The sequence below is a fragment of the Sparus aurata genome, chromosome 11 (assembly GCF_900880675.1).
Source record: "Sparus aurata chromosome 11, fSpaAur1.1, whole genome shotgun sequence".
NCBI lineage: Eukaryota > Metazoa > Chordata > Actinopteri > Spariformes > Sparidae > Sparus > Sparus aurata.
In genome coordinates this window covers 16414463-16428644 of record NC_044197.1, presented here as the reverse complement: position 1 = coordinate 16428644, position 14182 = coordinate 16414463, and the positions used below count along the sequence as shown (strand labels likewise).

General features: G+C 41.3%; 1 protein-coding gene across 3 annotated transcripts in view; it reads right to left on the bottom strand.

Moving 5' to 3' along the window:
- Positions 1–142: 142 nt before the first annotated feature.
- The window catches only part of rnf220b (ring finger protein 220b), a 34401-nt gene continuing 20361 nt past the window's right edge, over positions 143–14182 (bottom strand). Inside the window, exons 3-16 of one of the 3 annotated variants that reach the window (XM_030432454.1) lie at positions 11964–12090; positions 11013–11055; positions 10819–10911; positions 9602–9644; positions 9227–9316; positions 5683–5726; positions 5267–5354; positions 4809–4905; positions 4070–4129; positions 3901–3971; positions 3716–3800; positions 2655–2763; positions 954–1028; positions 143–835 (exon numbers count right to left, since the gene is read on the bottom strand). In XM_030432454.1, the coding sequence (XP_030288314.1) occupies positions 764–835; positions 954–1028; positions 2655–2763; positions 3716–3800; positions 3901–3971; positions 4070–4129; positions 4809–4905; positions 5267–5354; positions 5683–5726; positions 9227–9316; positions 9602–9644; positions 10819–10911; positions 11013–11055; positions 11964–12090 (1097 nt within the window). In that variant the 3' untranslated portion in view covers positions 143–763. The remainder of the gene's footprint in view (positions 836–953; positions 1029–2654; positions 2764–3715; positions 3801–3900; positions 3972–4069; positions 4130–4808; positions 4906–5266; positions 5355–5682; positions 5727–9226; positions 9317–9601; positions 9645–10818; positions 10912–11012; positions 11056–11963; positions 12091–14182) is intronic. The other 2 variants (XM_030432455.1, XM_030432456.1) reach the window with 2 other exon arrangements.

The following is a 14182-nucleotide window of genomic DNA, read 5'->3' as shown; positions in this document are numbered from 1 at the left end:
GGCTAATCCTGCAGCGACCCACTTCTCCAAGGGCGAACAATCCGCACAGAGTCCTCGTAACAAGTCGGTCAACACAAGACGCCTGCCGTCCATTCAGATTCAACAGGTGAGTATTCTTGTGATATATGTTGTGACGCAGCCACTTTTTAGACACACGTTTTATTGTAGTAACACTGATAAAATTAGATTTAATGATCCTATACAAAGAAACACGTCAGTGACAAAGACAAAAAGGAGATTACTGTGAGTGTTTCCAACCTACAGGAGCTACACAAATAATAGGTGATCTAAGCAAAGACAAACTCTGTACAGTAAATACAGTCGGGTTGTTCTGCTACACATCAATCCAAACATACACAAAACTATGTACATGTGCTTCGCATGTGATTAATTTTTCCCTCATAAAACACAAAAAAAGGATTACAAAATCGATAAATATTGTCCCAAAGCTATTTCTTTTTTTTCCATTTGTTTGTCAGTGCCTGAGCTGTCAGTTGGTTTTTAGATGTTTCTTGTTGATCTGGTCGGTGTTGCAGCAGGAAGGTGGATATCAATCGGGGCCGTAGGGGAAGGTCAAAGGTCACACTTGCTGTTCTTCAGAGGTTAGGGGATGTTGGGAGTACGAACAGGTAGGACCAGGAGGGTGTGAGGAGGAGGAGGAGGAGGAGGGTGGGAGTCTATGACAGGCCAGCTGCCCACAAGTCCACCCCTGATTGGTTTAAACAAAGGAAGCCTCTCCTCCTTGGTTTTGAGAGCAGCTGCATCACAGGAAGACCCGCCTCAGGTCTCCAGGTGAGGTGATGGTGTTACACTGTGGACACAACTTCTTTGCTCCCTAAAAAGAAAGAAAAATAAGCCTTTTATCAAACATGCTCTGGTTAATTCACTTTACATTCGTGTCATAATAAATAAATGAATTATAGAAATGAATAAACACAAATGTGATGTTTTACCAGCGTTCGAAGCCAACACTCCTCACAGTGAACATGCCAGCACTGGATGGAGGTGAGAGGGGTTGTGTACGTGTCCTGCAGAGAGAGAACACATACAGGTGATGAGGTCTCTTTACTTGCAGTACTAGAAGCTGCCAGTAGATGTCGATGTGAAACTACAAGAAGAGCTCTGAAAGACCCCTGTTCAATGAACTTTTACTGAAGACACATCAACACTAGAACTGTACTAGAACTAAAACTTATCTTTATTATAAATTAATTATCTTTTTTCTATCAATCAGTAAACCATTTGCTTTATGAAATGTAAATAAAGGAAATAAATATTCATCACAAGAGGCCAAAGAGACATCTTTAAATATCTTAATGACATTAATAAGACGTTTGTTATATCTGGTTGTACAAGTACACTGTAAGCTCCACTACAGAGTATAATAAATGAGTATATATGAGGTATAAATATAAGAAAATAGGATGTAATAGCAGTAGATGATTGAAATAAATAAAAGTGAATAGATAAAAAGACTATTAACTTTTTTGATTAACTGACTAATCACTGCAGCAGGACAGCAAAATACCTTTGAAAACATCAGTGTCAGAGCTTTTGTTTCAAGATCTGTTCTGTATATCAGACTTTATTTGTTAGAACCAGTTTTTGTGGTTTGTTGTTAAGAAATTACATTCTCACAAATCACTCATTTATTGAAGTGAGGTAAATTGTTTCTTTTGTCCCATGAATTCATGTAAAATTAATTTTCTGAGCAATTATTTTGGATTCATGCGGTCAATCAGATGTTGATCAGCTCGGACAGAGGGTAGGGGTGGGACTGAGTCTCGGTTTCTACAGCAAATATACAGGAAGTGTGTAGAACGGGGCATCGGTGAAGTCTTTCTTATTTTTGTTTCAAGTGAGAATAAATCCACCAAAGGAAGGCAACAGAATCACAACTGAAGTGTTAAGAAGACACATTTTAAAGGAAGAACTGCAGCTCACCATTATTTTCATGTTGAATCGATTAATTGTTTTGTATATAAAATGTCAATTTGTAAAAAAATAAATAAATAATAATAATAATAATAAAAACAATTTGCCAAAAGTGACATCTTCAAACTGCTTCTTCTGTTCAACCAATACTCTAAAACTCTTCATTTACTTTCATACATGACAAAAAAGCTGCAAATCTTTGCATTTGAGAAGCTGGAACCAGCAAATATTTGACATGTTTCCTTTAAACTGAACTGACTGAAATGATTAATCGATTAACAGAATAGCTGGCAACTAATTTTCTTTCGGCTCAACTAATTGCACTTTTTAAAAGAATACTAGAACTGACAATATAACACAAGTCGCAGTTTCATGTCAGCTGATCACACTGAGGTGGTGGTGAGTCTGCATGGTAATTTAAGTGTGACATAAAACAAAGTGAAGAAAGATTTTCAAACAACATTACTTAAATAAATATAAAAAGCAAAAAATCACCATATCGCCATGTTTATATTCAAGTGAAAGAGCTTGAACAATAGGTCTGACATGTTAACTCCTGTCACTTCAGGAATGTTCCTGCACTGCTCTCTCTCTCTCTCTCTCTCTCTCTCTCTCACTCTGTGTGTGTGTGTGTGTGTGTGTGTGTGTGTGCATACGTGCGTGCGTGCGTGCATGCGTGCGTGCGTGCGTGCGCTCTGTCAGTTTGCCTCCGTACTCACCATGCAGATGAGGCATTTAAATCTGTCTCCTTTAGACAACTGTTTCTCCAAATCCCGTATCCGAGCTTTAAGTGCATCCAGAGTTGTCAGTGTGGAGTCCTCTGAGAGCCTGAACACACACACACACACACACACAGACACACACGCACAGATGGACGGTAACAGGAGGGGAGATGTGAGAGTTAGACAGACACACTGGAGAGTCATTTATAAATCGAAGACAGATTAAATTATTCGCTGGCCAACATGGACACTGAGCATGAAATTTATCAGCAATCACATCGCCTGCATTCGCTGTCTCATTTATCATAGGCAGAGGGGTGGAGGACGGGTTGGAGGGTGGAGGGTGGAGGTGAGGCGTCAGGGTTCTCACAGAGATACAGACACTCACACAATTACAGGATCGACTATATGTGCATACATACTGTACAGAGAGGCAGACAGGCTACAACACATTTAGTGTGATGAAATGTGTGTACACGCGTGTGCGTCGCCTGCTGTGACCTTGATTGATGAGATCATGATATTGATACAGTATTGTGTTTCACACAGGGAAAAGCAGAGGAGGGTATTTAAAAAACACAGAGAGCCGGGCCGCCTTAATACGCTTTACAGCACGGGATGGCTCTAATTGGCTGATTCGCACCTGAGATTCAAACTGTGTAAAAACTCCTGTTTAAGTTTTTTCACCACAGTTTATGATGACTCCCAAGCTGAATAACTAAGAGGACAATTACACTCAGACAACGGACTCAAATTGGATAGGGAAATAGATTTTTTTATTATTATATAATGTGTGTGTTGTTTCACTAAACCTTAGATGTAAACACTATAAGTCACTAAACGTCTTTAACTTAACTTAAAAATTAATCATGATTTGAAGTGTGTCATGTCACTTACACTGAAAGCTTTTGAGATAACTTTCAGTGAAGATTTCTGACTCTGACAAATGTGACTCAAACGTGTATCGTAAGCCGTGAGCAGGGCTGCACAAGTATTTGTCCTGGCCCACAAATGTTGGTCTCTATGTGAAAGGAAAACTGCTTCTTCTACAAACTTACGTTTCTATCTCAGTGTTTTTGCAGGTTTTGGGGAGACCCACTATGTTGCCGTCCACTTTCTCTCCGCTGCTGGTAGACGGACTCCCTGAGTGAACGAACAAGCAAATAAAACAGATTAATGATGGAATAAACATCCTGATCTCACACCCTTCTAGCTCTTTTTTCTTTTTCTTTGCTGAACTCACCAGCGTTTGACCATTTGGAAAACTCTAGATTCACTCTGGAGTCGGGCAATGTGCTGCTGCCACTGCTGCTGCTGGAAAGGACGACAAACCAGACATTTAAAAGACAGGAAAACATTAAAGGATCACCCGTGACTGTATGAGCATTTCAATGTCTCGGTGGGACACATACTTTACTGTTGTCTCCTTGGATCTTTCTCCAGAACAGGGGATCACATCTGTCTCTGTGTATCTGATGGCAAAGGTCAGGGAACATAATACAATTCAAGGCTGACGACACAAATGTCCTCAGTCACATTTTCTCCAAGAAAAGGTCTGATCTTTCTTTTCTGTTACTGTTCACTCGCTAAACTTAAATATGACTTCACTGCTACTTTATAAACATTGCTTTGCATGCTATTAATTACTTAAATCATTTATGAATTCACTTTGGAAGAAGTTGGTCTGCAGCAAACCCAGTTGATGATGATGTACATGTGACGTGAAATATAATACACAACAACCACTAAAGTGAGTTTCACACAAACTGTGAGACAAAAAGGCGGCTCTCGCACACTGGAGCATACAATCTTCGTTTTTGTTTCATGTTTTGCTCCAGTCGACTCAGCACCTGCCCCTTTTTGGCTCCGGTGTGCAAACTCTCCTATGATTGACCTGCCCAGTTGTTCACTAGCCCAAAAAATTGCCCCACTGTTCATGGGAAAGTACGAGCAATGCAAACTTTGAATAACAGTCGGAAACAGCTGCACCGCAGGAACAATAAACATTCCTGTTCTTTCATTGCAAAAAAAATATGTCAAGCTACTTGAATCACTATGCAGGTACATATGTAGCTAAACTACCGGTTTAAAAACATGTAGCTCACTTCTCAGATTAGTCAGTAAAATTCATGTGTTCATCGCAAAGGATACTGCGCTCGTCCGTACTCCAGAGTATCATCTCCATCCACGTCCAGGTCAGCATCGCTGTCTCGACACTCCTTAGAGCTCGTGCTCACCAGGACTGCACCTGAGGAGACATCAGAACGCATGTCAGTGGTGTTTCTTGTGGGACATAACGTTGCTTATAAAAGGACAAATTGGAGATGTTCTGCTCTTTTTCTAAGGTCACAGTGAGGTGGATTTGGGGAATCTTTCTGCTTGTTTCTGTCAGTCAGTGTGTGACAAGTTTTGCAGGTCACAGCTTCCTTCTCGGGTTAAGGAAACCGTTACTTTTAAGCGAACCTTCGAGGCATCCTGCTCCGCTGTAATGTGGACTGAAAAGTTCAGTGGTTTTCCGGCTGTCACTCGCTCACATTATTCATCCTCCACTGAGCGAGCTCACACACGACGGGTGCTTCGATCGCACGCACACACAGATCCGTGCTTACCTTTAAACCCTCCGACCAAAGACGTCATCTGTATCCTTCTCCTCTCATTCCACTCGTCCTCCAACGGCACCAGATCTGACGAACCCTCCTAAAACACACACACACACACACACACACACACACACACACACACAATGTCACTGTCTCTGCGGAAATGTCCGTATGCCTCCCACAGCCTCCAGCTACGTATCTTCCTCTCTGTTTCATAGCTGTGAACCAACACCGGCAGCGTTTTCACATGGATACACAGCAAGCTGACAGTGATCCTGATGCCACGTGAACAAAAGCAGTCAGCAGTGTCGGGGGGGGGCGCTTCAGACCGGCCACATTCCCTCAACCTGAGGTCCGTCCGCCTTACATTCATCTCTGATCACAATACGAAATGTCAAGGAATCAAACATTTTAATCAAACACACCTGTCCGTCTTCTGGTTTCCTCCTCTTCAGCTTCCCGACCCTGACTGGAAACAGACAGAAACAGACGGGTGAGATGCTGATACAGATACTTTAAAATCAGGACACAATCACTTTAGTTTCTCCCTTTATGGCTGTTTATTTTAACCAGGTCGTGATGTCTTGTTCTTGCTCAACCTCCATACAAACTTCCCTTCTTATGACTGCAGATATGAATGAATACAGATTAGTAACAAGCCTGTTCTGAATTTTTTGCAGTATATTCAAAATATTTTCCATGTGTCCAGAAATTCCAGAAGAAAACTTTAATTTTCTTTAAAGTGTCTTTTTTTTCCTCATCCCATACTTAGATTTTATTTCAGTTTTCCTTTGCAGCATTTAGAAATTGATTGCATTTACAGTTACATTTTGACATCAAAAAGTCAACTTTCACTGTGCTATAAATGTACTGTCTCTGTTTCAGGGTTTTATTAATGTGTACATTAATACATAAAATTTGAATCCCAAAAAGATATCAGGGATTAAATTGAGGTACCCTGTAAAACAAGGTAAAACAAGAACTGTTTTAAGGTTTTTTGCAATGCATGATTGACATGACAAAAACGGTGTTGTACAGAAAATATTGTAAAAAAAAAAAACAACCTCAGGACAGTGGAGTAAAACATAAAGTTTATGCAAAACCATCACCCCAAGACTTGTTGTACAGTCACATCGAGACAGACTGCTCAAATCATGGCGAGAATTATTTTCATTATTGATAAAAATGCGACAAACCTTTTCTTTTATTTCCCAAAATATAACTTTTCATGTGACATGCAAGGAAATGACGACATTAACTTCACCTTCTTTCACTGTGTATTCTTTTTCAGAGTTATAGCTCATTTTTTTTATTTTTGGCATTTAAGTTTTTATTATTTTGTAAAGATATTCAATATATGTACTATTAGATATTAAATGTACTTAAGCATAACAAGTAAAAGTCTATTTACAGGTTTCTATATACTAAATACTACAGGTCGACTAATTATCAGATCGGATTTTCAGCATTTATTTTTCTATCATTTACGTATTCTTTTTTTTCTTATCTGTGTACGAATCAAATAAGTACATACATTTAATACATGCATTACTACTTTGGGTCTGTAACTAGTCCCTAAAGTTATTGAATAAATGTAGTGGAGTAAAACAACAATATTTGCCTCAAACATTTAGTGAGATGGAGGGAAGAAAATGTAAATACTCAAGGAAAGTACCTCCAAAGTATAGCACTCAAGTAATGCACTTGATTGCATCACTGTGCACAAGATCATGGAGTAGAACACTGACATTTACACATTTAAGTTCAGACTTGCACTGAAAATACAGAACTTGAGAGCTGAAATGTGTGTATAAATGGCTTTAAGAGCAAACCTGATCAACCAAACCTCATTAACATTAGAAAATAAGAGACCAATCTTAAATATTCACAGTTTTATGATTATTATTTGACTTGCGTGCAAAATATATTGCACCACATTTATATAATTAGCAGTGTTAAATAACATCTGCTTTAAGTGAACATACATGGAAACATGATGGGTGGTGTGGATGAAGGGACACACAATAACAACTTCTTTTGTCATTTGAGTTAATGTGAATCAACACAATCCCACAACAAGTTCACCACATTCACACACAGAACACCCTGAAAGAGCCAGAAAGCTCCAATCTGGACGCTTTATGTAGAATAACTGCAGGGTTTTTTTCATCAGCTGTGGATGCACAACGTCTCTCCCATCTCCACGCTGTCATCCCCCCGGCGCTGATATAAAAGTTAACATGGCAGAACACCAACTGCACTGTGACCTGACTGACTGCAGATTGCATAAGGGGACATTAAGTTTTAGGGCCCTCTAATTCCCGCTGGGTGACAGTGGCCCCCCGGGGGGGAGGAGGGGAGGAGGTGGACACACAGAGATCTGGTGGCTGTGACCCCACCGCCGCCATGGCAGCGAACATAATGAGGGTTAAAGAGACGGTCATAGATGAGGAAGAGCTCATCAAACAGAGAGAGAGGAGAGAGGGAGAGAGAGAGAGAGAGAGAGAGGTTGATTAATCAACAGAGGAGCCTCCTCCTCCTCCTCCTCCTCTTCTTCCTCCCTGACATGTATTTAGAAGCTCATTATGCTGTCCTGTTATAAGGCCCAATAAAGGCTAACAGACCTCGACAGTGCTGGCAGTTTGAAGAGTCAGCTAAGAGCCGGAGAATCTCAGCGGTAATAATAACAGTAGTGAGATGTCAGCAGCAGCTTTAAGGTCCACATGACTGTATCGGTGCAGAGACACTTATAGAGTGGATGGAGACATGTTGAGACGGTGGTTTTATCATTTCTTTTGTATTAATTGGCGCCACTTTCTACTAACGGGTTTATGAGTTGTAAGTAATGACTTTATTAATGGTTTATCAATAATTTATTTTGCCGCATCAGGTTAGTTTTCATAAAAAACATATTGCCTGGCGTTTATCCTACTTTAACAAACTACAAGGAACATTTAACTGGTTGTGAAACAGTCTCAATCTGATACTGATCCCTCTGTTTATTGGATCTCAATCAGGGCGTCGGAACAAGAGCTTTTTTTTCACAGGTTGCCAGATGGCTGTGGAGAAAAAAAAAATCATAAAATACCAGGATAAAATTTGGCTTAAAATGGATTTTATCGAGTGTGTTTGTAAGAGTCAAGTGAGCATTAGCATGAGATCTGACTGGACACACACACACACACACAAAAACAAAACAATTATTTTTTAATTGCGGCACTTTCAGGATGTTGTGAGTTAAATGTTCCAGTGTTGGAGGGTGTTTTTTTCTGAACCTGATTTTTTTCTGGCTGGGTCGCGATTCCATAAAGTTAAGAACCACTGTGCTGTGTGACCTACATACAGTAAGCAAACGAGACCATCAGCTTGGAGAAGCCTGGCTGTTTCTGAAGAAGTATTATAGTTTCTCTTTATGACTTTTACTGAGTCGGATTCCAACTTATCCTTTTATTCTAGATTAGTTTTTAGTTTTGTCACCATCTGGCTGCTGGAATGAACATAAGATGTTCTTTGTAAAAGCTTTACCTGGTTCTTTAGATCAATACTAAAACATAAAGAATCACTTAATCATATACTGCAAATTATCTACTGTTATTTGTACTCTGGTATTTAGTTTATGTGCAGTTATTTTCTTATATTGTTCTTTTTTTAAGTCATTTTATTTTGTTATTTTCAATATAAGGGAGTAATGTCATTACTGTTGTTTTGCACGGTACAATGATACTATCGTTTCTTAAATCTTGAATCTATAGTGACAACCCTTCGTTGATGACTAACTCTTTTGACTGAACGCTTCTGTCATGCAAGAGGAGGATGAAAACCTGCAAACAGGCACGGTGCTTAAAACATTTCCCTATAGTTCTAACTTATAAGCCCTTTATCAGAAAGTCGTATCTGGAAGCAAAACTCTAAAGCTGGTTAATGTGGTTCAATTTGATGATGCAGAAAGTGTTCCTCGGTGAGTCTTACCAGCTTGTGTGCAGTCTAGGTGGGCTCCTGCGCTGTGGGGGCGTAATGGGGCAGATTTGACGTAGCACCTGCACCAGCAGAGGTCATCGACTGTTAACATATCAAGAGGTCAAAGTTGAAAGGTTAATAGCTCCTCTGCTCGTGTGGGCGCTAGGCCGGTGGAGATGTGGTGGGAAAAAAAGGGTGATATCTGGACGGGGAAGGGTGAACAAAAGAACTAGAAAAAAAAAAAAAGAAACTCTGAGTCCTTACTTTAAAAAAAGAAATAAATCAAAGCCATTCAAAACTGCAGAGCTGACAGAGCCTTCTGTACGGAGCTTTCTCTTACACTGAGTCAGCAGCAATGAAACACAACAGTTAGCCCAGTTAACGTACCGTTAAGTCTGGTGTGTCTGTTGGCCCGCACGCGCAGGAACGTCTGCAGGAAACAGAAAGAGAAATCAGGATGTGACATGTTTTTATCATGAAAAGTTTGAAATACATCATCCACATTTCCACTGAAATAAACGAACAGCGAAGAGGTCTTCATTTCAAACACATGACACCACCTTCAGCACAGAGCCATCTTTTCCTCTTCAACCCGTTGCGCTCACAGGGGCTCCACGAACACAATGTGTAGCAGTTTACATGTATTAATCATTCTTTTATTTGCCACTTATGAGCAGATGATTTTCATGTGACGTGAAACAATGTGACCTTCCCCGTCTCCCTGTTGCCTACACGAGCCTGTGGCCAATTTGTTGAAGCTGTTTAATGCTGCTGGACTGTGGCTTTCTTTGTACATGTGAGACTTGGATGGGATTTTCTGTGGCAGGACGTGACTTTACGTACATTCCCAAGTGCCTCTCTGTGTTCCCTAACGGAGAGCAACAGTAGCTAAACGTAAGAAACGATTGGCTTCCAGCACCAAACAGATTTCCACAGAGTCTCTTTAATATCTATTTAGGTTTGTCCAAATCTGTTGCTAATACTACTCAACCTGTTTCTTAATATTGTACGTCTATTTCTGCAATCTATTCTGCCTGTCCTGTTGCCTTGTTTTTGCTCTTCCATTTATCTTACTGTGTGGAGTTTTTCCTTATCCAAATCCAGACTGTACGGAGCGTAACGCGTTGTTCGGGTCATAAAAACCTTTTAAACAAACCTGTGTTTTTTTGGCTTTATAAATAAAATTGACTTGACTAGACTCCTGATGAACCCATTACTATTAAGTGAGTGTTGAGCACAGTATTTGAACAACTCCAGGCCATAAAACTAGTGAGTCACTGGCACCACACCGGGGGGGAAAACACAAAACAATGTTTTTATGATGTTTCTGATGACTAGTTGCCTGGTGCCGTTTTTCTGCACTAATCGGGACTGTAGACACATTTGAAAGTGACGTATACAAAATCCATTTTTAAAATCAATCAGGTAATTTCCTTTAGTGTGAACCTAACAAATGACATTAAAAATGTCTAAATGTATATTGTTGTTTGTACTTCTGTAATGTCTTAATTCGATCCATCTTTACATTTGTAAACACATGCACTGTTGTCTGGGCTCTTTCAGCCTCTGTGAATCCACACATGTATACAATCACGTCACCTCACCTGGTATCGGTCGGAGTGGGCCTCCTCCGACGGTCGAGGGGGCGAGGTGGGAGAACTGCCTTCACGCTTGATGTGAAGATGGAGAGAGAGAGACTGGAGACAATCAGGAGAAAGGAGAGAGAAGAAAGAGAGTCAGAGACGGAATGGAAACCAGTGAGTTCTATTAACATTCATTTAAGACATCAGCTGTTTACCTTCGGCGTCCTGATGAGGCGGTCGTGCTGCGCTGGAGTGGCACTGCAGAGGAAAGAGACAAATAATACGGAAGCTCGTACGTTAAACAAGTTTGGAAAGCCAACACACACACACACACACAAATCAACTACACTATGCTCCTATAAAATATACAAACACAATATTGTCTTTTAAAATGTCATCTCATAAATAACCTCTGCTTTTATCTTGTCTGAATTTGTATCTGAGTCTGTGTATAACCTCATTTTACGATTTCTGTCTTTCACACAGATACTGTACACACTTTCACTCAGACACACACACACACACACACACATACACATTGTCCCCGTGGGCCAAGTTCAATTTGAAACCATTACTGTCCACGGAGCGGTCGTTAAGCAGATTTGGAGTGTAATGTCTTTATTGGAGGAATCATTCTTCTGGTCTAAGCAGCAGGTAATGTGTGCGTCTGGCTGTGTGTATGTGTGTGTGTGTGTGTGTGTGTGTGTGTGCACCTCCGCACCTCTCGTGTAAGTTTTAGAGTGTGTGTGTGTGTGTGTGTGTGTGTGTGGAGTGTGCGTGTGCGTGTGTGCAGGGCTCAAAGCAGCCATTAGCAGGACATTATCCGCCCGCTGTATGATTTGTCGCCTGGAGGCCGGAGGCTCTAATATGAAATATGTAGGGAACAATGAGGCAGCTTGTAAACACCACATGCAGGTGACAGAGAGAGGACGGGAGATACCACCTGGGGAAACCGAGGGGGGGGGCCTCTAGCTACCAAATCTGTCAACATCAATTATGCGAAAAAGCTGAACAGAACAGAGAGTCTGGGCTGCAAAACAGGAAGAAAATGACAAATGGATAAAAGGAGGAAGTGAGAAGAAAAACGGTTGGAAGGAGGATGTGATTCTCGACGAAGAAACCGCTTACTAAATTATAAATCAGACAGTTTGATCTGATGGTGATACCTGATCTGTAGCTGGGCGAGTTTGGACATCTCCTGCTCCATGTGGTCCTGCAGCTCTCCTGGTCGTAGAATAGCCTGGCAGACGGGACACATGGGGGCCTGAGCGTCATACAGACCCTTCACTTTGCCTGGAGAACAGAAGAAAGCATGTTTGAGGAAAAAAACACCACAGGATTTTTCATTTTGGCATGCTCTTTGAGGCTGTGAAAAGATAATTTAACCATTTACTATGGAGAGATAATGTGGTGAGCATGAGCTGTCAGGTAACCACTCTTTACAGGTACTCGTAATGTGTGTCCCTGCATTGATTTCACGTCTGAGGATGGGCCTATGCCCGAAACATCACCAGTATGACTCTATTTTTTTTACAAAAAATGTTTACATTTTGAAGTTTGCCTTTATTTTTCCTGAAAAATGTGCATCTATGTCCAGGCTAGCTCACACTAAAGTCATTAAACTGCATCTGCCTGCTTAAATGTGCAAGGGGATGAATGAAAAACTAAAATATTCAGAAAACCAAATAAACTCAACTGATTTGTGCATAAAAAAAAACTTTTTTCTATACAATTTAAGCAATATACATTTAGTTTTAATTATCTATTTTTCTTAAATATTCACTTTTTAATATATTTTTGTATTTGATTTCACTTTTTCCTGCTTCATTTTTGTTTTATCATCCTAGCAAAAACTTGCTAAGAATATATGCAGGTTGACCCTTCTCGTTTTTAGGTTGTGTGTCTTCATAGAATAAAAAATCCTTCTAAAGTCATACAAGTCTTCAACACTTGGGGCTTTTGCGTTAGTGGAGCAGCAATACAAACTAAGGTGAGAGCGAGAGAAAATACGAAGCTCAACAAAAGTGCTCATGAGAACTTGATCTGGTCATGTTGGGATTTAATGGTCAGCATCTTAAACAGCCTTCACTGTCTCTGTGTTTGTGTGTTCAGTAGAGCCGTCTGTGCTGCTGACAGACAGCAGTGAGAGTAAAACAAGGTTACACACACACACATAAACACACAGACTCACTGCTATGGCCCCCTGCTGTCAGCGTGCTGACATCATAGGCTGTCAATAGGAACATTACCCAGGAGGGCCACTCGGCCCATTGGGCCCCACTGATGGATTACTGCCATAAGCAGCCAGCTGGGAGCCGGAGGAGCTCTACTATATCAAGATTTTACCTAGTAGATGAGGTGATTTACTCCTGAAAGCCATCAATCACACGCAGAGAGCTAGTAGGCAAAATGCACCTAATTTCCCTTCTCTGCACAGTCAAGGCAAAACAGATGACAGCGCTCGAAAACACAGTTTAACACTTTTGAATATAGAGCATTACAAGCAAATTAGTATTTGTGACAGCTGTGTGGAGCAGAGTGGACTCAACTTCCTTGTAGACCCTATTATCCAAACACTGGACTAATACTTGTCCCCAGCTCCGCTCCAAATGACCAGTGACATGACGAGCTCAGATGCCGATGTCTGTCGGCAAGTGGAGTCCCCTGACATCAGTTGAGCTATGAGCCCCCATAATGAGGAACCAAACAGGACAAAATGGCCTCTAAATAAAACATGGGGTGGAAAATAGAAGGTGGAGTCGGGTGTCCTTGGGAGAGTGACAGCTCTCCTGGTTTCGGCCCCCCCTGCTCCCCTCTCTCTCTCTCTCTCTCAAGCCTTTTTTGCATCCCCTCGCGGAAGCCTAAATGACTTTTCCCGACACGCATCGAGCGTTCCCGGGCTTTCTGCGCTCTGCCGCCCGGAACATGCAGGCATCAGTAAACAATGAAATCTCTGGGCTGAAATTGAATTTATAACCACATTACCTGCACAGATAACGTCTCTGAATGGCGCCGCGATAAGAGCAATGGGATTTGATTTTCAGGTGTTTTATTGGTCCACTTTTTGGATAAGCCCCCCTCCTCCGACTGCAGCCTCTCCCCCACCCTTCACCTCTGCTCCACACAAACATCAGATTTAATGGCGTGAGAGCGGCCGTGTTTGGACGTATGGACGTGTGTGTGTGAGTGCTTTTGCAGAGGCCTGACTCGGTTCTTGTGCCGCGCTTTCGTAAGTGACAGTTGTTGGTTCATGACCACCTTTTTTACACGTCTCCATCCCCCCGCTGCCCTGCGCCCCCACCCACATAAACCCTGTCAGTATCAGTCAGCCTCAGCCCCTCTTCAGCCTGGGGGGTCTCAGACACACAACAGGGGGCTGTAAAAC